The following is a 23,975-nucleotide window of genomic DNA, read 5'->3' as shown; positions in this document are numbered from 1 at the left end:
GGTTAGCAGCTGAGCTTTTGACCACTGCACCACGAGGGCTCCAAGACCTAACTAGGATAAAGTGATAGAATTCATCATTTCTAAGTGCCTCCCTTATTCTTAGACTTTCCTGTGTAGCAATTTATGCCTAATTTTTCCTTGACTACTTTAAAGCAAATTTTTTTTTCTAATGTGTAAGAATTTAGTTGGGGGAGGGAAGAGTTAGAGGTGGAGTAGAGCATATTCTGTATACAGATATGTACACATCTGTGGCAAATATCTTTCTCCTTTCTAATTTTAGTTTCTCGTAGTTAATGATAGCATCTATTTTAGAATACTTAGGACCTTAAAAGTTTTAAAGATAGCAAGAAAAATTCTTTCAAGAAACATTGCCGTTGCTTTTTAATTTTTTTCAAGGATTTAGCAATCAATTTTAGTAGAATTTGTGATTGCTTAAAATACTCTGCTATTTTGATTCAGAAGGAAACATTCTAAACCTGGAGCTAAAAAAGAACTGTACTTGAGCAAATTTTTTCACATTTTCTGTTCTATAGTCAGGGTATACTGTATGAGGGTATCTTAACCATGATGTTGATAAATGGAACTAGCTCCTATATTCTATTACAGAATCTACAGACTCTTATTGTATGTATATAGTTAATAGAATGCATTATTTGATCTCTAAAAGGTAATTTCTAATTACTTTGTTTCATAGAAGGAAGTCTATGATGAAGTAAAATTGTTATTGATTTGACTGTACTCAATCTTAAAATAACAGTCTTCCATATTTCTCGTTATTTTAATGCAACACTTTTGACAGATAGCTTGACTCAGTTTAAGGATTGATTTTGAATGTTGGATATGGTGCTGGAAAAGGTACCGTTAAAAAAATAGAGCATCTTTGAGTTTATTTGTTCCTTAACATTTCCTTTTATAGCTTATCTCCTTCTATAATTGTCAATCCCAAAATATTGTTATACCTTGCCTAGAAGAATTTTGTTGAATAAAGGCAATGCATTTGCTACCATAAGCCATGTTAAATTCTCTCCAAGTGCGTTTTAGGATAGTATGTTATTGTAGTCATAGTGAAAAGAAGGAGATACAAATAATAATAAAAAAGTAATTTAAATTTACCTTGGACTTTGTAGAGCTCCCTGTTCATAGCTGTACTTATTCTTCTCCCAGTTTGTCTGTACTGTGATTAGTTTTATATCTGATTGAAACTGTCTCTGTAGTTAACTGTTTGGCTATATGTGAAAGTTCCTTTTAGGAAAGGAGAGATGTTGTTCCTATTCACAAAGTTATATGTACACTATATAATTGGATAGTGATGAAATGATAAGTTTTTAATCTGGCATCTCTAAAGATCACTATATTTTTTATCAGCTTTAAATATAGAAAGATGTGTAATGTAAATAATTTATATTTTTTATTTATTGTGACTTGATACTCTTGATATTATTGACTACATTTAAATTCTTTGCATATCCCGCTGTCTGTGAGAACAATTCAATAAAATAACAAAAAGTTGATCTTTAGGCAATGCATTTGGTTTACTCATTCTTATTCCTAGTAGAGCCCTGTGCAGTAGGATTGGTCCTATTAATAATATTACTGCACAATAGTTATTAGCAACTACCTATACAAACAGTGTGGCAGTCTTTATGCTTTTCCCAGAAAAGACAACTTAATATGAAAAACAGCTGTTTTATTCATCTCTACACAGAGTAGTAGTTTCTTTCAGGGTGGGGGTAAAGGAGATGTTTTTACTTTCCCCCTCCATGTTTAGTTATGTGAACATGCATACTTAAACTCTTTACAGCTCTAACTCTGCCACTATGTGACCTTAACAAACCACTTTTTTCTACATAATTTCCACATCAACTCAGAATATCCTGTATTTCCTGCATTATGAGGTTATTGTAAGTATTAAATAAGAAAATACATGTCAAAGTAGGCACAAATACTATTTTGAAAAGATTTTTATGTTAGTGAATATTTGATAGACTGTTCAGGGTCTAATGCTACTCTTAGAAGTAAATGTTCCTCTCTTTACGAAACAGAACATTTCTAGTAATTCATAGTAAAGCATACCTCATTGACAATTGTATTAGCACTGTGTTCCCATAGAACAAAGTTTTTGTAGAATTGGGATTGTAGTTTTGGGGATTAGACATTATCGGGAATTATAATGACATTTTTGAGCATTTGATATTATGTTTAGAAAATACCAGTTTTATTTTGGAAGCCCTCTGTTTCACTGTTAGTTTATAGAGTGCGTTAAGTTTATAGAGTGCCTTCTAGTGCCAGGCAGTGATGAATAGATTAATAAAAATGATAATCCCTGTCCTCAGTAGAATTTACAATCTGGCATATACCGTCATTGTTTTCAAATCTTAACATCTCTTTTATTTTTGTCCCAATACCCATGTCACAAAAGCAGTGGCAGCAGTTTTACTTTCTAATGTAAAAACGGTTTATTTCAAAGTATGAGATAATGTATTTTAGGATTATTAATGAAAAAAAAAGAAATCAACCCTATGTGGCTTTTAAAGGTCATTTATTCATTTAGCAAAATATATATTGAGCACCTATTTTGTGCCAGGCACTGTTCTAGCATTTGAAATAGTTCAATGAATAAAGACAAAATCCTTGCCCTTGAGGGGCTTATATTCTAGTGAGAGTGACAGTCAAGTATTGAATGTAAGCAAATTATATATGTTAAAAGATAAGTGCTATGGAGAAAAATAATAGCACGGTAAGGAGGATCAGTGCTGAGGTGGGCATGTTGCAATTTTAAATAAGGTTGTCAGGATAAGGTCTCATAGAGAAAGTGACATTTAAGCAAAGACTTGAAGGAAGTGAGGGAATTGGCCATGCAGATACTTGGAGGAAGAATGTTCCAAAGAAAGGAACAGCCAGAAGTGTGTCAGCCTACTTGAGGAACATCAGGAAGCCCTTGGAAGCAGAGTAAGTGAGAGAGAGAAGTGGAATAGTAGATGATGAAGTTGGAGAGGAAAAGAGAAGCCAGGTCATGTAAGACCCAGGATATTATAAGGACTTTGGTTTTTACTCAGTGAAATAACCATTGCAGGATTTTGAACATAATTTGACTAGAAGGCTGATTGCCACTGTTCTGGCAGCATGGGTACTTTACAAACCTCAGAGAAAAGGAATTTTGGAAATCTAAAAGTATCATATACAAATGAAAAACTAATCTTTTCTGTATTCACACTCACTGAACACCCTGGTCTTCAGAGGTATGAAGGTTCTGATCCTTTCCAGGGTTCTATGATGAAAATTAGAGGAACCCTGGTGGTTCAGTGCTTAAGCGCTTGGCTGCTAACCGAAAGGTCAGCGATTCGAACCCACCAGCCACTCTGTGGGAGAAAGATGTGGCAGTCTGCTTCTGTAAAGATTTACAGCCTTGGAAACGCAATACGGCAGTTCTACCCTGTCCTACAGGGGTCACTATGAGTCAAAATTTGACTTGATGGCAATGGGTTTGTTTGTGTGGGTTTTTTTTGTTTTGTTACATGGTCCAAATCGGCTTGCTTCTTGTTGGTGTCCCTTCCTCAGCATTGCATTTCAGTTTTCTCTGGTCCAACTCAGTTTCTGCTAGTTCATCTTTCCAGTTTCACTGTTGTCTTCTCTATTGTTCTGTCCTCTTTCATCATTTTATTGATTATTTTGGGAGAGAGTAGAAACATGTTTAGTTGCCGTATTAACTAGAAAGCAGATAATATAAAAATTGATTTTCTAATGTGATTAGAAAAAAACTTTTGGGTACTTTCACTTATTCTTCACTTTGCCATTGTAAAACATCTTGCCAGAATTAATACTAATAATCTTATTTTCATGAAACACATACCAGGCCTTTAAAAATTATAAACTTAACATATGTCCAGTCGTAACTGCAAGAAAAGGATAATCGCTTTCATTATATGAATATTAACACCAATACTTTAAAAGTACTCGTCTCACTATACAGTTCACACTTTGAGAATCACTATCCTGCAGCAGTTTAGATTTAAGAGCCCCTTCCATTGAATGGCTTTGGACAAATTAGTATGCTTGAGAACTTGAGAACACAGTGAACTGATTACCAAAAGATGTCATATTTTGGTGGGAAGAGCATGTAGACAGTGGACTTGGATTTTAGTTCCATTTCTCTGTTGCTAAAAGTGAGAATTCAGTAAATCACATAACCTCTCTATGCCTCAGTTTCTTCATTTGTAAAGTGAGAGGTTTCAGATTATATAACCTAAATAATTCTAAAAGCCTCATGATTCTCAAGTCATTTTGGAATTTTTTAATGCTTTTATGCAAAATAAAGATAATTAATTTTCTAATTTTATTTTTTGTGCAGGTTAATGGTGCAATGTAAGAAACCTTTGAAAGTTTCTGATGAACTGGTGCAGCAATATCAAATTAAAAATCAGTATCTTTCAGCAATAGCATCTGATGCAGAACAAGAATCTAAAATTGACCCATATGCATTTGTTGAAGGAGATGAGGAGTTCCTTTTTCCTGATAAGAAAGATAGACAAAATAGTGAGAGAGAAGCTGGAAAAAAACACAAGGTAAGAGAAATCAGAGTACACCAAAGGGTCACTGATGATATTGTAACACTGCATATAGTACCACGTTAATCTCATTTAAAAAAAAAAATAGATTTAATTTAGTTTAGAAAACGTTTTTTTTTTTACTATGTTAATCAGGCACATGGTACAAAATTCTAGCCTTTATATGTAGTTTAAATTATAGCTGGTTCTGGTAATGGAAGGATCTCTGTTTAAAAGTTTCTGGGTTGAAAAAGAGCACATTAACTTCTGTCATAATTGAATCAGGACATTTAGGTAGACTATTTTGATGGTGAGTTAAAATATGCTGTAAGTGAATTATCAGTTTCCAAAGATAAAATACACATATTAGTTTATAAAACAATTTTTGAATATATAGTTCCAGAATTTATTGTGCCCTTGTAATTAAAAAGTTATATTAATGAAGTGTGGGACTTAGTAGAAATGTTTATTTGATTAAAATTTTAAAAATCAAATATTTGATGATCTATTAACTAGAAAACTGTGCTAGATAAGAATTCTGCTTTAAATACAAAATAAAAAATTGAAAGCTGTAAAATTGTAAAGAGGATCCAGTAATAATGCTTAATAGAATGAATTCATTTCACAAAATTTTACTTAGCCCTACTATGTGCCAGGTACTTGAAATTTTGTCCTTTTGTAAATATGAAAGCAGAAGTGGCTAGGAGTGGCTAGGAAGGCAGCGGGTTTAGTAGAAAGAATATAGGCTTTGGAATTTGATAGATTTAGGTTGAAGTCCCAGCTCCCAATACTTCTCAGCTATATTTCTTAGGGCAGATTATCTTTAGAACGTCTATTTTGTGTGTAAGATAAGAGTACTACTACCTATTTTACCTCATAGGTTAATAGAACAAATGATAATGTATGTAGAACAGGATGCTTGACACATAATAGCTACTCAATAATTGGTAGATTGTTATTGTTAAATTACATATTTCAGCCTAATATGTAGTATTGTTTGCAGGTAGATGATGGAACATCTAGTGTAACGGTGTTATCACATGAAGAAGATGCAATGTCATTGTTTAGTCCCTCTATCAAGCAAGGTAAACATTTATTTCCTAATCAAAATATTGCATCCTGGGAATATTACTACAAACTAATCTGATATTGGAGCCCTGGTGGTGCAGTGGTTGAGAGTTTGGCTGCTAACCAAAAAGGTCGACAGTTCGAATCCACCAGCTGCTCCTTGGAAACCCTATGGGGCAGTTCTACTGTGTCCTGTAGGGTCGCTATGAATTGGAATTAACTTGACGGCAACACGTAATCTGATATTGTGTGACTTTTAAAATTCCTTTTTGCATAATTCATGTTTCATAGAAAGGGACTTCTCTAGAAACAGTGGCTTTACTGTTTATCTTTTATTGGGAGAAGTAAGTTCAGGTGATAGAAATTCTATTTTGAACTGTCGGAACGTATTTCCTTCTTTACAAATAAAAAATGTTCTCATCTGTAAAATTAAGAGATTTGATTAGATCATTGTGTAAGGTCCCTCTCAGATCTAAAAAATTAATTTATAAATGAGACTTTACTGTAGTTTTGTTGTCCTGTTCTTTCCACACACACATGCAGGTTAGGAGAACTGTTGAAGTTATTGCTTAAATATTTATTGAATACTTGTTTAGTAAATAAAACCAAAACCAAACCTGTTGCCGTGGAGTCAATTCTGACTCATAGTGACCCTATAGAACAGAGTAGAACTGCCTCCATAGGGTTTCCAAGGAGTGGCTGGTGGATTCTAACGGCTGAGGTTTTGGTTAGCACCTGAGCTCTTAAAAAGTGGAATGGTGGTCAGGACTGGGTTTGTGTCTGACTTGTGCTGCTTGTGGAACAATATATTAGTTCTTTTACAAAATGCATTTAACTTTTGATGGGGGCAAAGGAAGTCATCCTTTGGTATGTGTTTTTTGGGACGAAGTTTTGTTTTAATATTTGGAATAAATAGAGGGTAGGTTTGGGTTCTTTGGCCTATTTACATACCCTAGGATATGTTGTTGTTAGCAGCTTTACTAGCTGCCATGGAGTTGGCTCCAACTCATAGGAACCCTGTGTACAACAGAAGGAAGCGTTTCTCAGTCTTGCAAAATCTTCACAATTGTTGGAGTACTCCAGTCCATTGTTGCGCCCACTGTGTATTTTGAGTGCCTTCCAACATAATGGACTCATCTTTCAGCATTGTATTGGACAGTATTCTGTTGTGATTGATAGGGTTTTCATTGGCTAATTTTTGGAAGTAGATCAAGCCTTTCTTCCTTGTCTTAGTCTTGAAAGCTCCTCTGAAACCTGTCCACCAATAGTGACCCTGCTGGTATTTGAAATACCAGTGGCATAGCTTCCAGGATCATAACAACATACAAGTCACCACAGTATGACAAACTGACAGACAGGTGGTGGACTCTGGGTTATAAGGAGTATGTACTCCCCTTGTTGTGCCTGTGGTATGGCTTTCTCAAAATAGACCATAGACCACATTTTGGACCACATTCTGGAACATCTTTTGAGGTGAAGGTTGGGAATCTAGGTTTTAATAAGTACTGTAGATGATTCTGGCAGAGCTACTGTTCTAGTCAGTCTTTAGAACTTGTGCACAGTCACTGGGAAAGTGATTTTATCTTCTGAAAGAGAGAGCTGTCTCAAGTTAGTTGAGAGCCAGAGGATGATTTAGAAAGTTATACACCAAACTGCAGCTGTGTTTTTTTCTCGTGTGAAGTTACAAGGGGACTCTAACTTTCATTTGTATTTGTAATTTTTTTTAAACAATCATGTGGTTTTCTCCCCCATTTTGGAAAAGAAAAGCAAAATAAAATTCTAGAACTGAAATAAAGCTGAACTAAGAGGTAATATTTATTGAGTGCTTAAGTGCATGGCACTGGACAAAGTGCTTTACCAACATTCTATCACATTTAATTCTTGGTAGGTACCATTACTGAGGCATAGAGAGGTTAAATAATTTGCCCAGGGTCATACTGTTAGTGTTGGAGCTGGGATTCAAGTTAATAGCCTGTCAAATTAGTAGTCTGCCAGAGCTCTTAATCATTGTACTATGCTTCCTTTTTGTTTCAGTAAGTTAGAAAAATAAAAATGTTATTGCATGTTTAAATCTATTGTTCTAACAGTGTTTGTGTTTTTATTTGATATATTCATTTATGTAGAGTATTTTAGCTATGTTATGGATTACATGACCTTTGGTAGCTTCAAGGAAGATACTACCATTTATTTATAACTTTATTTCTGTGAAAAAAATTTCTAGATTTGAAAAACAAATTACAAGCAATTTCTTGTTGTATATCCCTCTTATAAGCTTAAGGTTGCATATCTAGTTTAAACTAACAATAATATTTACCGGGTCAGTAGTAGAGTTTTTGTTTTTCTGATTGACATATATAGATGCTCCACGCCCTACTAGTCATGCCCGTCCTCCATCAACCAGTTTGATTTATGATTCAGACCTGGCTGTCTCTTACACTGACCTTGATAATCTCTTCAATTCTGATGAAGATGAGCTAACAGTGAGTATTCTGTTAATCATTAGGACTATAATTTGTTTATATAAGTTTTTTATTTTTCAAACGTTATCTGTGATTGGATACTAGTGTTTTAACCCTGAACAATAGGAAATGTCTAGAAACATGAGCTATAAAATATTTAAAATAAAATCCCATTAATTATTAGGGTTTCTGTGTTTGTTTGTTTTTTTTTTAACCTTGTTTTTGAGCATTCTTGAGGTAGTATCACCCATAAACTTTGAGGTGCTTCATTTTTCTTTTGTTTATGTGCTTGAAGGACACATATGATTAAGTTTAAATTGAGCTCCGCCATATGTTCTTTTTCTGCAGTCCTCAGGAAGCAGAATTAGAAGCAGAAGTATTTTTCCCATTCTCTGGTCCTCTAGTTTGAGAAATGACCCTGGGATTGACTCATTTAGAGAATATATAAGTAATTATGTGTCTTGTCAATTTGTTAAGGAATACCACTTCATTTGCTTGACATCACAGCTATTATTATAAGACAGATATGTATTTATAACAATGAAAGAAGAAGAAAAAGTAATATTTATGAAAGAAGAAGAAAAAGTAATATTTAATCTTTAACACCCATTTGCAGAGAAAGGTGAAATAAAAGAAATTTAAGCTTGAAATGAGATTCTCTAGAATGTCAAGTCTCTGGCAAATTAATGAATTGGGTGCTACATTATCATAAAAAGGAATTCCTTCTTCATCTACTTAAAGGTAGCTTGGAGACTTCTATGGTACATTTGGTATTTCCTGTCCTATATAATATATGCTTTTAATCCTTTCTTAGCATATATATATCATATACACATATATGGGGGTGTGTGTGTATATATACACAAACACACAGACACACATATATATATATATATATATATATAGGCATTTGGTTTCTTCAGTTAAGTAATATGAAGCAGATAATGCCTATATGCAGACTTTTACTCTATATCCCATAATATGGTGTATTTTAGGGTACTGCTTACTAGGCAAATATATGCATGAATACTTTGGTACATTTATACTTTCTCTCTGCCTACCCATTCATGTATCATCTGTGGCCCCTCAGAGGTGAAAAGGTTGCAGTCAGAGCTCAGACTACATATTTATCACAAAGCTGCTAACAGGAGACATGGAACCAATGTTGTCAACTCTAAAAACATTGATGACCGATTGGAAATGCTCAACTTGTTTGTTCAGTGTATTAGAACTTATTTTTAGGTAGGGATCCTATTGCTATGTCATATCGGATCTTTCTGAAGTTTGTGCTTTAGTTTTAAACGTTTTTTAATATTATTGCAGGGGTAAGGAGATTATTAAAACCAGGTAAAAGTACAAACAAGAACTCAGGTGGATGATTAAATCCTGTACTTAAGGGCACAAATGCTTTAGAAGTATCTTCCTTTACTAAGAATCAATTTCTTTGTTAATTACAAACCCTTCTTACTGCAGGTTTTCTTATTTTAATAGGTTTTAACTTATAGGTTATTCTTGCTTCTGTGTATTTTGAAAGTACTAATCATTTTCTTTGGAGGGACTTTTCCCTCTGTTAATTTGGAGTATTGTCTGAAGTCTCATCAAATAAATATTCAGAGAAACTAATTTGGGGTCAGTGATTGCCTAAGATGTGCTTTATGTCTTTAAAGTATATCTAGTATCTTCTCGCTTCTAGCACAGATTCAAAATGTTCCTTTTGATGAATGGACTTTACTTTTAAGTTACATCTAAGTGATGACGGTTTTGAGATTGTTTCAGATGTAAATTTCAGATAAAATGTATGTGTGTGTTTTTTTTTGATAGCCTGGATCTAAAAAATCAGTGAATGGATCAGATGATAAATCCAGCTGCAAGGAATCAAAGGCAGGAAATCTGGACCCATTATCTTGCATAAGTAAGCTTCCCAAATCTGTATTGCAGATAAATGTGCAGATTTATAATCTCAATAAAGCTCCCCCCCATTACTTAAACACAGATTTACCCCCTTTTTTGTCTTATGTTAAAATAAGTGTTTTATTAAATATAGGCACTGCAGATCTTCATAAGATGTATCCTACACCACCATCATTGGAACAGCACATTATGGGATTTTCTCCAATGAATATGAATAATAAGGAATATGGTAGTATGGATACAACACCTGGAGGAACTGTTCTAGAAGGAAATAATTCTAATATAGGAGCACAGTTCAAAATTGAGGTTGATGAGGGATTCTGTAGCCCAAAACCTTCTGAAATTAAGGTAAATATTTTATTTTTCTAGACAGATAATTCACTTCTTACATTATTGAATTAATTTGCTCTGTTCAGAAATACTTTTATGGTGATTCTAGTTTTATAGTTAACAGATTTGAGTACTGAATTGTAATGGGGACACTGTTAAGTATGTGTTTAAGAATAGAATAGAAGTTTTATATTTACAGTTTTATTATTTGTTTAAAGTGGGAAAAACGGGCCAGTGTCTGCTCCCTTGCCAAAGATAATATGCTGAAAATCACGGTCTTTATTATTGTAGGATTTTTCTTATGTCTATAAGCCTGAAAATTGTCAAGTTTTAGTGGGATGTTCCATGTTTGCACCTCTAAAAAGTCTACCAAGCCAATGCCTGCCTCCTATCAAGTTACCAGAAGAGTGTATTTACCGTCAGAGTTGGACTGTTGGAAAATTGGAATTGCTTCATTCAGGGCCTGCAATGCCATTCATCAAAGAGGGGTACGATTTATTTTTTTCATAAATATACTTGGTATGCTGGAAAAAGGATACTGATTTTTGAAAATTCTAAAAGTTGTTTTGTAGTTAATAGATTATAGTGGCAGTAGTTGGATATGGATAAACTGTTGGCAAACTTAAGACCGTTATGCTTTCTGTCTTTAGAAGCACCTTTTGTTTTAGTCTAAAATTTTAAATTACTTTCATTTGTATATTTGCTGTATTTCACATGCTTTTTACTTTTAACATCTCTGAAATTACAGTATCTCATAATTGGTAGCATCTTAAAATTGTCACTGTCCCATTTCTGAAATCTGGATGTGTTTTATTATCAGTGGCATCTTAAAATTGATGAAATATGTATATTTGTAGTATAAGAAATTTATAGATAGTAAATGTAGATATCCATGTGCAGATAAATATACAGATTTTCTTTTTAATTTTGGAACTAGTTGGTTGGTTCTCAGCCCTCAACAGTAACTTAGGGTGGATATGAATTGGAGCCCTGGTGGTGCAGTGGTTAAGTGCTTGGCTGCTAACCAAAAGGTCGGCAGTTCGAATTCACCAGCTGCTCCTTGGAAACCCGATGGGACAGTTCTACTCTGCCCTGTAGGATTGCTATGAGTTAGAATCGACTCAACAGCAATGGGTTATATAAACCAGAATTAAGTCTTAATTGTAGTTATAATTTTCGCACTAATTTTTCTTTCATAATTTTCAATGGTACTGAAAAACATTTGGAACATTTTTGGTTGTATTTCACATTACTAATGTGTTGTTCCTTTGTATATGTGTTTGGTTTTCTTTTACCCTGGTGACACTAGTGATGGAAGTACTATGGATCAAGAATATGGCCCTGCTTATACACCTCAAACTCATACTTCTTTTGGGATGCCTCCTAGCAGTGCACCTCCTAGTAACGGTGGAGCAGGAATTCTTCCTTCTCCATCCACCCCTAGGTTTCCAACTCCAAGGACTCCAAGGACTCCTCGGACTCCTCGTGGAGCTGGTGGACCTGCTAGTGCTCAAGGTTCAGTCAAATATGAAAATTCAGACTTGTATTCACCAGCTTCTACCCCATCCACATGCAGACCCCTTAATTCTGTTGAACCTGCAACTGTCCCTTCCATCCCTGAAGCACACAGTCTTTATGTAAACCTCATCCTTTCAGAATCAGTTATGAATTTGTTTAAAGATTGTAACTTTGATAGTTGCTGTATCTGTGTCTGCAATATGAATATCAAGGGTGCCGATGTTGGAGTTTACATTCCAGATCCAACGCAGGAAGCCCAGTATAGGTGTACCTGCGGCTTCAGTGCTGTCATGAACAGAAAATTTGGAAACAATTCAGGATTATTTCTTGAAGATGAACTAGATATCATAGGACGCAATACAGAATGTGGCAAAGAAGCAGAAAAACGTTTTGAAGCTCTCAGGGCAACCTCTGCTGAACATGTTAATGGAGGACTAAAGGAATCTGAAAAATTGCCTGATGAGTTGATATTATTGCTACAAGATCAGTGCACTAATTTATTTTCACCCTTTGGAGCAGCAGACCAAGATCCTTTTCCCAAAATTGGTGTCATTAGCAATTGGGTACGAGTTGAAGAACGGGACTGTTGCAATGACTGCTACCTTGCGTTAGAACATGGGCGTCAGTTCATGGATAATATGTCAGGAGGAAAAGTTGATGAAGCACTTGTGAAAAGTTCATGCTTACATCCCTGGTCCAAAAGAAATGGTAATTATGCTAACAAAATAACTTTTTTGTTTGTCTGTTTTCTTCTAGTTGTATAATTTTATTAGTTTTTCTTTTGTAGGAAAAAGTATTAAAGGCAATTCCCTATGTGGCTAATGGAGACACTTAAACTTGGATTTAAAACCCATTTAAAGGCTGACATTTTTTAAAGGGAGAATTTCCTAACAGTTTAGTTTAATTTCATCAATTAAAATATGGTTACTGTGGGTCTAATTACGCACTTATGGAGAAGTATAAAAGACACTCTAGTTAGTTACTAGAAAATTGCTGGGTGTCTGCTTATTCGACATTCGTTTACTCATTAAATACTTATTGCACACCTAGTCCGGCACCATCTTAGGTGCGACACTGAACGAAGCAGATATATTCGCTGCTGTTTTTGAGCTTATAATCTAGTGGGGGAAGACAGACCATAAACAAACAAAAAAGTAATTATATAATATCAGTTAGTGACAAGCATTTTGAAGGAAACCAAAGCAGAATAAGGGAGTGGAAAAAGACAAAACTGTGCTATTTTAGATATAAGGTCAGAGAAGGTATTACTGAGGAGGTAGCATTTGAGCAAAGACCTAGATAAAAGTGCTGGAATGTTAGCTATGCGACTGAGGGAATAATTTTTCAGACAATGCAAAGTACAAAAATCCTGAGGGAGCAGTGTGCTTGATATGTTTGAGGAACAGCAAGGAGGCTAATATGGCTGGAAAGCATTAGATAATGGGGAGACTGGTAGGAGATGAAGTCTAAGGGGTGGTCAAGTACCAAAATCATGTAGGGTCTTAATGTCTACGTAAGGGCTTTGTAGTTTGTTTGAAGTGTAATGGGTAGCTGTTGGATGGTTTCGAACAGGGAACTAATATAATCCTTTTTCTGTTTATTTTTTAAAAGATCACTCTGGCTATTATACAAAGAACAGCCTGGGGGTAGGCGGTAGTGACAAGTTCTAGTGGGATGTAGAAGCAGATAGATCAGTTATGAGGCATTTGCGCTAGACCAAGTGAACGATGGTAGCTTAGACAAGTTTGGAAGTGATGGAGGTATGAGTAGTATGTTGCCAGTATATTTGGGACATTCAACCTTTAGTTTGCTGATACATATAAGAAAAGATGAAGGATCAGGGATAGCCCGAGCAATTGGATGAATGGTGGTACTAATTACAGATGAGGGAAACATTGGGGGACAGGAGGTCAGATACACATTTGGAGATATGCATTTTAAATTCAGAGGAATGGGCTGTCGCTAGGGGTTAAAAACTTGGTTTGTTTTGGTGAGCTGTCAGTATTAAAAGCTATGGAACTAGCTGCATTAAAATGCAAGTTCTGTGTAAGGGCAAGGGTCTTTGTTTTGTTTGTTGACATATCCTACTTAGAGAGTGATTGTAGAGAAATCCAAGGATGGAGCTAACATTTAGAGATGGGGAAGAAGAGGAGCAGCAGATCCAGGAAAGGAAATGGAGAAGGAAGGACCATTTGAGATAGAAGGAAAACCAAGAGGATGTGGTCTCCTGGAAGCCAAGAATAGGAAGTATTTGAAGGAGAGAATGATCAACTATGTCAAATGCTGTGATAGATCAAGGTGAAACTGAGATAAAACATTGGATTTGGCCACATGGAGGTTAGTGGTGACCTTGACAAGCAGTCAGCCAACCTGATTAGAGTGGGTCCAGGAGAGAGTGGGATGAGAAGCAAATTTAGACGACTCTTCTGGAGAGTTGTGCGGTAAATAGGAGCAGAGAAAGTGGGTGGTAGGATTGAAAGAGGTTTTTCTTGTTTTTGTTTGTGTGTGTGTGTTTAATTTTTTTTAAGGTAGGTGCTATTATGACATAACTGGACATTGGGAATGATCATGTAGAGAGGGCATACTGATTCAGGAGAGAAGTTACAATTGTAGGAGCAAAGTCCTTGAATAAGTGAGAGGTGATGAAATCCAGTGTACAAGTAAAGGGATGGGTAGAGCCTTAGGTAGGAACATGTCCATTGTAACAAGAAGGAAAGGCATGGCTTTTGGGTGCAGATGAAGGAAACTTGGTAAACTTACTGAAGAGGGCAAGTGAAAAATTTCCTCTGATTGTTTTTATAGCTGAGGATGAGGGGAGGAATTGTTGGAAAATTGAAAAATCAGTTGACTAGGATAGTGATTTTCAAAGCCTGGTTCCCCAGATGAGCTCTTCAAACATCACGTGGGAGCTTGATAGAAATGCAAGTTTTAATGCCCTGTCCCAGACCTTCTTGGGATGGGACTCAGGTCTGCCACTTACTGTCAGTATGATCTTGGACAAATTTTTTAACATCTCAGTTTCTTTATCTGTAATAATGAAGTGAAAATAGTATTTACCTTTGTGAGGTCATAAAGATGTAATGAGTTAATCCATATTAAGTGGCACATAGTAGGTGGTGAATTAATGTAAGCTGCTATCATCAACTAGATATTTTCTTTCAGGCACAGCTAACCTGCCTTTAAAAAGCTGTCAGTATGTCACTGATTAACTTTTCTAACTTTTGGTTACAAACTAAATTATACAGAAAGTTAGACTCTTTCAAGATGTGGTTCTTGGTAAGAAAATCTATGTTCTTAGGTGGTATGTGCTATATCGCAGCTTATGTTTGGCCCTTGTGTCATTTGTTAATTCAGTCAGTTTTGGACATATTCAAAACAATGTGCTTATTGTTCTGGGAGATATGAAGATACCCTGCCTTTAAATTGCTTACAGATTACTAGGAGAACTAAAACTATAATGCAAGATTGGAAAACATAAAAATAACCCACATACTCATGTACAAGAGAGTAGATAAGTAATTATGGTATAGTACACATAGAATTTATATAAGCTTTGAAAATGAATGAAGTGACATACAACAAATCTGTGAATCTTCATAATAGTATTAATAGGAGAGGAAGGAAACAAGTCCCAGAATATTACATATAGTAAGATACCTTTTTATGAAGTTCTGAAAGACATAAAACTAAATGTACTGTTTGTTGTTGTTGTTATGTGCCGTCAGGTTGGTTCCGACTCATAGTGACCCTATGTACAACAGAACGAAACATTGCCTGGTTCCGCACCATCCTCATTGTTATGCTTGAGCCCATTGTTGCAGCCACTGTGTCAGTCTATCTTGTTGAGGATCATCTTCTTTTTCACTGACTCTCTACTTTACCAAGCATAATGTCCTTTTCTAGGAACTGATCCCTGCTGATAACATGTCCAAAGTATGTGAGATGAAGTCTCACCATCTTTGCTTCTAAGGAGCATTCTGCTTTACTTCTTCCAAGACAGATATGTTTATTCTTTTGGCAGTCCATGGTATATTCAGTATTCTTCGCCAACACGATAATGCAAATGCGTCAGTTCTTTTTCAGTCTTCATTATTCAGTGTCCAGCTTTCGCATGCATATGAGGCAACTGAGAACACCGTAGCTTGGGTCAGACCCACTTTAGTCCTTAAAGTGACATCTTTGCTTTTTAACACTTTGAAGCGGTCTTCTGCAGCAGTTTTGCCCAGTGCAGTGTGTCATCTGATTCTTGACTGCTGCTTCCAGGGATGTTGATTGTGGATCCAAGTAAAATGAAGTTCTTGACAACTACAGTATTTTCTCCGTTTATCATGATGTTGCTTATTGGTCCAGTTGTGAGGATTTTTGTCTTGTAATCCATACTGAAGGCTGTAGTCTTTGATCTTCATCAGTAAGTGTTTCAAGTCCTCTTCACTTTCAGCAAGCAGGGTTGTGTCATCTGCATAACCCAGGTTGTTAATGAGTCTTCCTCCAATATATTGTTTAGGTGCACATAAAATTCAGAATATTGGGTAATTGTTGACAGTCAAGCGGTAGGATAGGTAGAAGCACGTAAGAGGATTGTTTTTGGTAGTGTTCTAGTTCTTGAGCAGTGTGTCAGCTTGGCTGGGCCAAACTCAATAGTTTGGCAGTTACAGTGTAGTTTGGCAGTCGTATGATGTTGTGATCACTTCCATGATGAGATTTGATATAATGTGATCACCTCCATGTTGGAATCTGCTGTGAGTAGCCAGTCAGTTGAAAGAGCGTTTCCTTGGGTGTGTGGCCTGCATTGAATATAAATGGACATTCTGGCAAGGCTTGGGGGCTTTTGCTCACTCAGGATTCTGTAGCTGGCTCCTGTTCATCTGACCTCCGGTTCTTGGGACTTGAGGTTGCTGCTTACCTGCAGGCTTGCCTGCCGATCTTAGGATTCGTCAGTCTTTGCAGCCTATGAGCAAGAGTCCTGCTCTCTGACCTACTGGTCTTGGGTTTGCCAGCCCCTGTGGCTACATGTATCAGGAGAAGCCTGACCCATGGACTTGGGATGTTCCAGCCTTTACAACCGCATGAGCCATTTCCTTGATATAAATGTCTCTGTGTATATTTATACACTTTACTGGTTTTGCCTCTCGAGAGAACCCAGCCTACAACAGGCAGTGAGATTATCACAGATGTTCATTAAATTATTATTATGAAAGGAAGTATGTAAAATAAATTAAGAGGGCAATGCGTGGAAATCAGTTTAAAATGTTTTGTTTATGACATAGGGTCATGATTAATCGAATTCATTATACTCAAGGCCCAAAAGAAAAAAGTATACATAAATGCTATAGGTGTTCAAAAAAGGACAAAATTATTTTCAGCCATAGGTAGTAGTTAAGAACATAGGCTGTAGAGTCAGAGTGCTTGGGTTTGAAGCCTGCCTTGACCACTATATACTAACCATAACCTTGGGCACATTAATCTCTCTGTGCCTCAGTTTCTTAAAATTGCGTCAGTTAATAGTGTTTATCTTATAGGGTGTTAAGAGGATCAAATGAGTTAATACATATAAAACAGAAAGCTACTGTCTGGCACATAGTAAGAACATAAATGTTAGCAGTAGTAATCATAAGAATAATGGCAGCAGTAGCATTAGCAGTACTCTATGTATCATTATTTGTTTTTAAGAACCAAATTATGTACCAAATAATAGAAAATATTGGGCTTTACCTGGTGCACATTTTTTTTCTTTGTAATAGTAAACATTGATGTAAAAAAGAAAGCTTTGCAGCCATAAAGATGACTTAGGAATTTCGTTCTGAGAAGTTGTTCTAAAAAAATAATCTTAAAAAGAGACAGAAGTGCCTTTAAATTAAATTTCAATTGCCATATTGAATATAAAAACAAATAATGCTATAAAATCTAAATGTGCAATATTGGAATACCATATTTTTATGCAAATAATATACTTGTTACACTTTTTTTTCCCAAACCGCCCCCCCCAACCAGGTATTTTCATAATTGCGCTACGCTAATTTTTTCAGTATGTAGCTGTAAAAAAATTAGACACGAAAATACTTGGGGGTCACGGTTGGAAAAAAAAAAGCATAACAAGTGTGTTATACTTGTTATTTGTGTAAAAAGTCAGTACTTTAATTATAGCTACATCTTGAAATAGTAGTAGCAAGCTCCTACATTAGAGCTTTTGCCCTGATAGTTTCCTCTGCCTGGACACTCCTCCCAAAGATACTTGCATGGGTAGCTCTCTTGCTTCCTTTACATCTTTGTCATATGTCATCTTGTCAGTGAGGAATGATTGACCACCCTCTACGAAATGCAAACCCCTCTTTACATTCTCCATCCTGCTTTTTTCCTTTTTTTCATAGTGTTTTTTATTACCTTGTAATATACTATATAATTTATTGATTGATTAATTATTGTCTCTTGCCCCATTAAAATGCAAGTTCTACGTAAGGGCAAAGGTCTTTGTCTGTTTTGTTTGTTGACATATTCTAAGCACATAGAACAGTGCCTTGTGTATAGCACGTGTTCAAGATGTTGAAATGTTTGTTTGAATTTGAAAGTCTGCATAGTTTGTATATTTAAATGACAATGTTTATTTTTTGAAAATAGAAAATGCTTTGTTCTGATTAGAAAATAATACATACTTGCTGTTAGTAAAAGTAAGAACCTAGCCAATACAGAAAAAGTAGAAGTAAAAACTAACCATATTTTTTGCCCATTCCTATGATCATAACACCCCATGATCACCTTTTTTAAACAGCTTTTCTGAGATACCATTTACTCATTTAAAGTGTACAGTTGAATAGTTATTAGTATTTTCAGAGTTGTGCAGCCATCACCATAATCATTTTTGGAACATTTTCATCACCCTAGAAAAGAAACTCCCATACCCATCTGCTTTTGCTCTCCATTTTCCTCCAACTCCCCCAGCTTTGGGCAACCACTAGTCTGTTTTCTGTTTCTGTAGATTTGCCTGGAGCCCTGGTGGCACAGTGGTTAAGAGCTTGGCTGCTAACCAAAAGGTTAGCGGTTTAAATCCACCAGCTGCTCCTTAGAAGCCCTGTGGGGCAGTTCTACTCTGTTCTAATGGGTTGCCATGAGTCAGAATTGACTCGGTGGCAGCAGGGTGTTTTTTGTTTGTTTGTTTTAATAGATTTGCCTATTTTGGGTATTTCATATAATCTGAATCATACAATATGGGAACTTTTATAACCACTTTCTTTCACTAGCATAATGTTTTCAGGAGTCATCCAGGTTGTAGCATGTATTAGCATTTCATTCTTTTTTACCTGCTGAGTAATATTCATTGTATGAATATACTACATTTTGTTTATCCATTTATCAGTTGATGGACATTTGGGTTGTTTCCACTTTTTGGCTATTATGAATAATGCTGCTATGAATATTTGTGTACAGGTTTTTATATAGACACACATTTACATTTCTTTCGGGTGGACTTGCTGGGTCATGTGGTAACTTCTCTTTTAATCTTTTGAGGAACTGCCAGACTATTCTTCAGCAGCTCCACCATTTTACATTCCCATCAGCAATGTGAAAGGATTTCAATTTCTCCACACCTTCCCCAACACTTACCTTTATATGTCTTTTTGATTATTTCCATACCAGTAGGTGTGAAGTGGTGTCTCATTGTAGTTTAGATTTGCGTTTCCCTGGCATCTGATGATGTTGAGTTTATTGTCCCTTTAGGAAACCCTGGGTAGTGCATATGGTTAAGTGCTCGACTTCTAGCCAAAAGGGCTTCCTTAGAAGACAGTCCTGCTGATCTGATTCCGAGAGATCACAGCCTTGCAACCCTGTGCAGTACAGTTCTACTCTGACAACATGGGGTCACCATGAGTTGGAATTGGCTTGATGGCAACTTACAACAACATTGTTCCTTTGTATATCTTTTTTGGAGAAATGTTTTTTCAGATCCTTTACCCATTTTTTAATTGAGAGATGTCCAAAAATTTTTATTATTCAGTTGTTAAGAGTTCCTTATGTATTTCAGATATAATTCCCTTACAAATACATGATTTGCAAATATTTTCTCCCATTCCGTGGGTTGTCTTTTTACGTTTGATGAAGTCTAATTTATTTGTTTTTTTGTTGTTGCTTGTGCTTTTGGTGTCTTACATAAAAAGAGTTTTCTATCAGTGGAAGCTTGTGTGTTGCTGTTATGCTGAACAGGTTTCAGCAGAGCTTCTACACTAAGACAGACTAGGAAGAAAAAAAGGCCTGGTAATCTCCATGAGTTGGGGACTGACTCCACAGCAGCTAACAACCACCACAACCCCAAGATCATGAAGTTTTACTCCTTTGTTTTCTTTTATGAGTTTTACAGTTTAGCTTTACATTTAGGTCTTTGATCCATTCTGAGTTAATTTTTGTGTACAGGTAGTCCCCAGTTTATGATGGGGTTCTGTTCTGATGACTCCCATCATTAAGTTGGTTCTGACATAAGTCAAATAACGCCCTTTTTTTTTTTTAAGAGCCTGCTATACAGTAGTGTATAGCAGGCTCTTTTAAAAAAAAAGGTATCGGGAAACCCTGGTGGTGTAGTGGTTAGGTGCTATGGCTGCTAACCAAAAGGTTGGCAGTTTGAATCCACCATGTGCTCTTTGGAAACTGTAGGGGGCAGTTCTCCTCTGTCCTGTAGGGTCGCTGAGAGTCCGAATCGACTCGACAGCAATGGATTTTTCGGTTTTGAGTTATACAGCAGTGTTTTGAACAGTAAATCATAATATTGAACATCTGTGAATGAACATCTGAGAATGATAATATCAGCAAATTATGCGTTGCAATATTGTATGTAGTACATATTACTAATGATAAAATGTACAAAAAATCCCCAGATGGTCGTAAGTCCAGTTCGTCATAACTTGAATATATCGTAAGTCAGGGACTACCTGTAGTGTAAGAAAGGGGCTCATCTTCATTCTAAGTGCACATGGATAACCAGTTGTCCTAGCATCATTTGTTGAAAAGATTATTATTCTGCATTGAATTGTCTTGGTACCTTTGTCAGAAAGCAGTTGACCATAAATATGAGGGTTTATTTGTGGACTGCAAGTTTGACTGTGTTGATCTCTGTGTCTGTCCCTCATGATCACTCTTAAAAATTATTTTATATGCTTTTTAACCATTGCTTTTCAACCAGGTCTCAGCTTAAATGGATTTTTGTTTTTCTCCTTTAGCACTTGTTACAACATGTAATTATATTTTGCTTCATGTTGGTCTTCATCAGCAAGATTTTAAGGTTCCTGAAGAGGTGAATAGGAATTTATTCACTGCCATATTCCCAGGAAAGAGCCCTGGTGGCACAGTGGTTAAGTGCTGAGCTGCTAACCGAAAGGTCGGTGGTTCAAACCCACCAGCTGCTCCGTGGGGGAAAGATGTGGCAGTCTGGTTCCGTAAAGATTACAGCCTTGGAAACCCTATAGGGCAGTTCTACTCTGTCCTGTGTCCTGTAGGGTCGCAATGAGTCAAATTGAACTTGATGGCAGCGGATTTGGTTTTGATATTTCCAGCAGCTAGCATAGTTCCTGGTCCATAGTAGGTTTTATGTGTGTGTGTGTGTATATATATATGTATATATGTATATATACGTATATATGTGTATATGTATGTATACACACACATATATATGTAATTTTTTTTTAACGAAAGAAGGTAGCTGGAAGAATCACTCTTGATTAAAATCAAAATACAAATTCCTGAGCCCCACCCAGATCAGAATTTCTAGGGGTAGGGCTCTGCATATGTATTTTGAAAAGGCTCCCCATGTGATTATGATAAACAGACTTAGCTAGTAACTACTTTTCTGGACTTTGTTTTATGTGTATATTCATGTATGAATACACATAGTTCTATTTGTGTAAATTAAAGTACATTCCATAGAGCCAGCTTTTCGTTTACCAGTGTGTTAGTCATTAGCCCATGTCAGCTAGCTCTGCTATCACTTTTGTGACTACAGTATTCTATTATGTATACAATAATTTATTTTATTTTTATTGTGGTGAAAATATACATACTAAAACATTCACCAGCCCAGCTTCCACATTTGCAATTCAATGATATTGTTTACATTTTTCATGTTGTGTTACCATTATTGCTATCCTTTTTCAAAATATTCCACCACCATTAACGTAAACTCAAACAAAAACTTCCCCTTTCTCTCTTTCACCTCTGGTAACCATTAATAATCTTTGGTTTCTATATATTTGCTTATTTCATACGATATCTGTCCTCTTCTGACTGACTTATTTCGCTTAGCATAATGTTTTCAGGGTTCATCCATATTGTGGTACACATCAGAACTTTGTTTCTCTTTACAGCTGTATAATATTCCATTTTGTTTATCCATTCATCTGTTGATGGACATTATGGTTGTTTCCACCTTTTGGTCATTGTGAAAAATGCTGCAATGAACATTGGTGTATAGGTTTCTGTTTACATTCCTGCCTTCACTTCTTCTGAGTATATACCTAGGATTGTGATTGCTGGGTCAAATTACTTTCCAAAATGGCTGTACCATTTTGCATACCCACCAGCAGTGGATGAAGGTTCTAGTTTCTCTACAACCTTGTCAGCACTTGTTGTTTTATGTTGTTTTTTTTTAATCATTGCCATTCTAATGGGGGTGAGATGATACCTCGTAGTGGTCTTGATTTGCATCTCCCTAATGACTAAGGGTGCAGGCGAAAGATGTGGCAGTCTGCTTCTGTAAAAATTTATAGCCTTGGAAACCCTATGGGGCAGTTCTGTTCGTACTGTAGGGTCCCTATGAGTTGGAATTGACTCGACGGCAGTGGTGCAAAATGACTAATGGATGACGAGACTTCATCTCACATACTTTGGGCATATTATCGAGAGGAACCAGTCCCTGGAGGACATGGTGCTTGGTAAGGTAGAGGGTCATCGAAAAAGAGGAAGACCCTCAGTGAGATGGATTCACGGCAGTGGCTGCAACAGTGGACTCAAACATAGCAACAATTGTGAGGATGACCCAGGCACGTGTAGTGTCTTGTTCCATGGGGTCACTATGAGTTGGAACAAACTTGACGGGCACCTAATAATAACAGTAATGGGTAATGATGTTGAGCATCTTTTCATGTGCTGTTGGCTATTTGAATATCCTCTTTGATGAACTATCTGTTCAAGTCCGTTGCCTATTTTTTTATTGGGTTGCCTGTCCTTTTGTTGTTAAGTGGTAGAAGCTCTATATATAGTTTTGATATTAGGCCTTTATCTGATAATGGTTCCTGAAAATTTTCTCCCAATCCAAACATTGTCTTTTCACTTTTTTGATAAAGTCCTTTGATGTACAAAAGTTATTTGATTTTTATGAGGTCCCATTTATCTATTTTGTCTTTTGCTGCTGGAGTTTTTATCTGATAGTCTGTCGCTAAACACTAGGTCCCACAGCCTAGTTTTATGGTCTTAGTTTTCACATTAGGTCCTCGATGCATTTTGAAATGATTTTTGTGTATGGTGTGAGGCATGGATCCTGATTCATTCTTCTGCATGTGGAAATCCAATTTTTCCAGCACCATTATTTAAAGAGACCCTAAACCAGCTGACCATAGATTTATGAAATTATTTCTGGACTTTCAATTCTATTCCATTGGTCTATGTCTATTACTATACCAGTACCAGGCTGTAAAAATGGTGGCGAGGTGTCAGACCTCCTTGCCTAACTTCACAAGGTGGAGGACAGAGAATCAATATCATCAACGTAAGCCCAAGATTGAGAATTCCTTTGAGGTAGAGGTCAGGCATACCTCCCTTCTCAAGCCTTTTTACCAATTCTGATACCAGCTGTCCCTCCCATGGCACTCTGCTTCTCTGCTGGGTTTAATAATTCGTTGCAGTGGCCACACAGAACTCACAGACCATACACACAGTTATGGGGTTTATTAGGGAAGTAACAGGATACAGCTTGGCATCAGGATCAGGAAGCATGTAGGCAAAGTCTCCCTTCAGTGCAGGACAGCTCTCTCAGCTCCTCTTGGCCATGCAAGTTTCCTCTTGGCTCCCTGAGGACAGTCTCCTCTCAGCCCTCTCTGGACAGGCTTCCTCCTTGGCCTTTGGCCTGGCCTCTTCCCTGCTTAGGCAAGTATTACAAAGCTCTTTATCT

The 23,975-nt window shown here is 36.3% G+C and overlaps 1 protein-coding gene across 4 annotated transcripts in view; it reads left to right on the top strand.

Annotated features, from left to right (window-relative positions):
* The window catches only part of MED13 (mediator complex subunit 13), a 96,594-nt gene that overhangs the window by 47,839 nt on the left and 24,780 nt on the right, over nt 1–23,975 (top strand). For all 4 annotated transcript variants that reach the window (XR_002824362.1, XR_002824361.1, XM_023732695.1 and 1 more), the window contains exons 10-16: nt 4,349–4,562; nt 5,548–5,629; nt 7,971–8,092; nt 9,893–9,983; nt 10,116–10,330; nt 10,604–10,800; nt 11,622–12,538. Coding sequence is in view for 2 of the 4 variants with exons in the window: in XM_023732695.1 (XP_023588463.1) it covers nt 4,349–4,562; nt 5,548–5,629; nt 7,971–8,092; nt 9,893–9,983; nt 10,116–10,330; nt 10,604–10,800; nt 11,622–12,538 (1,838 nt within the window). In the remaining 2 variants the exon portion in view is untranslated. The remainder of the gene's footprint in view (nt 1–4,348; nt 4,563–5,547; nt 5,630–7,970; nt 8,093–9,892; nt 9,984–10,115; nt 10,331–10,603; nt 10,801–11,621; nt 12,539–23,975) is intronic.

This window comes from Trichechus manatus, unplaced genomic scaffold (genome assembly GCF_000243295.1).
Source record: "Trichechus manatus latirostris isolate Lorelei unplaced genomic scaffold, TriManLat1.0 scaffold00054, whole genome shotgun sequence".
NCBI classification, from domain to species: domain Eukaryota; kingdom Metazoa; phylum Chordata; class Mammalia; order Sirenia; family Trichechidae; genus Trichechus; species Trichechus manatus.
Note: the sequence above shows the minus strand (reverse complement) of the source record. Positions and strands in the feature narration are given on the sequence as shown.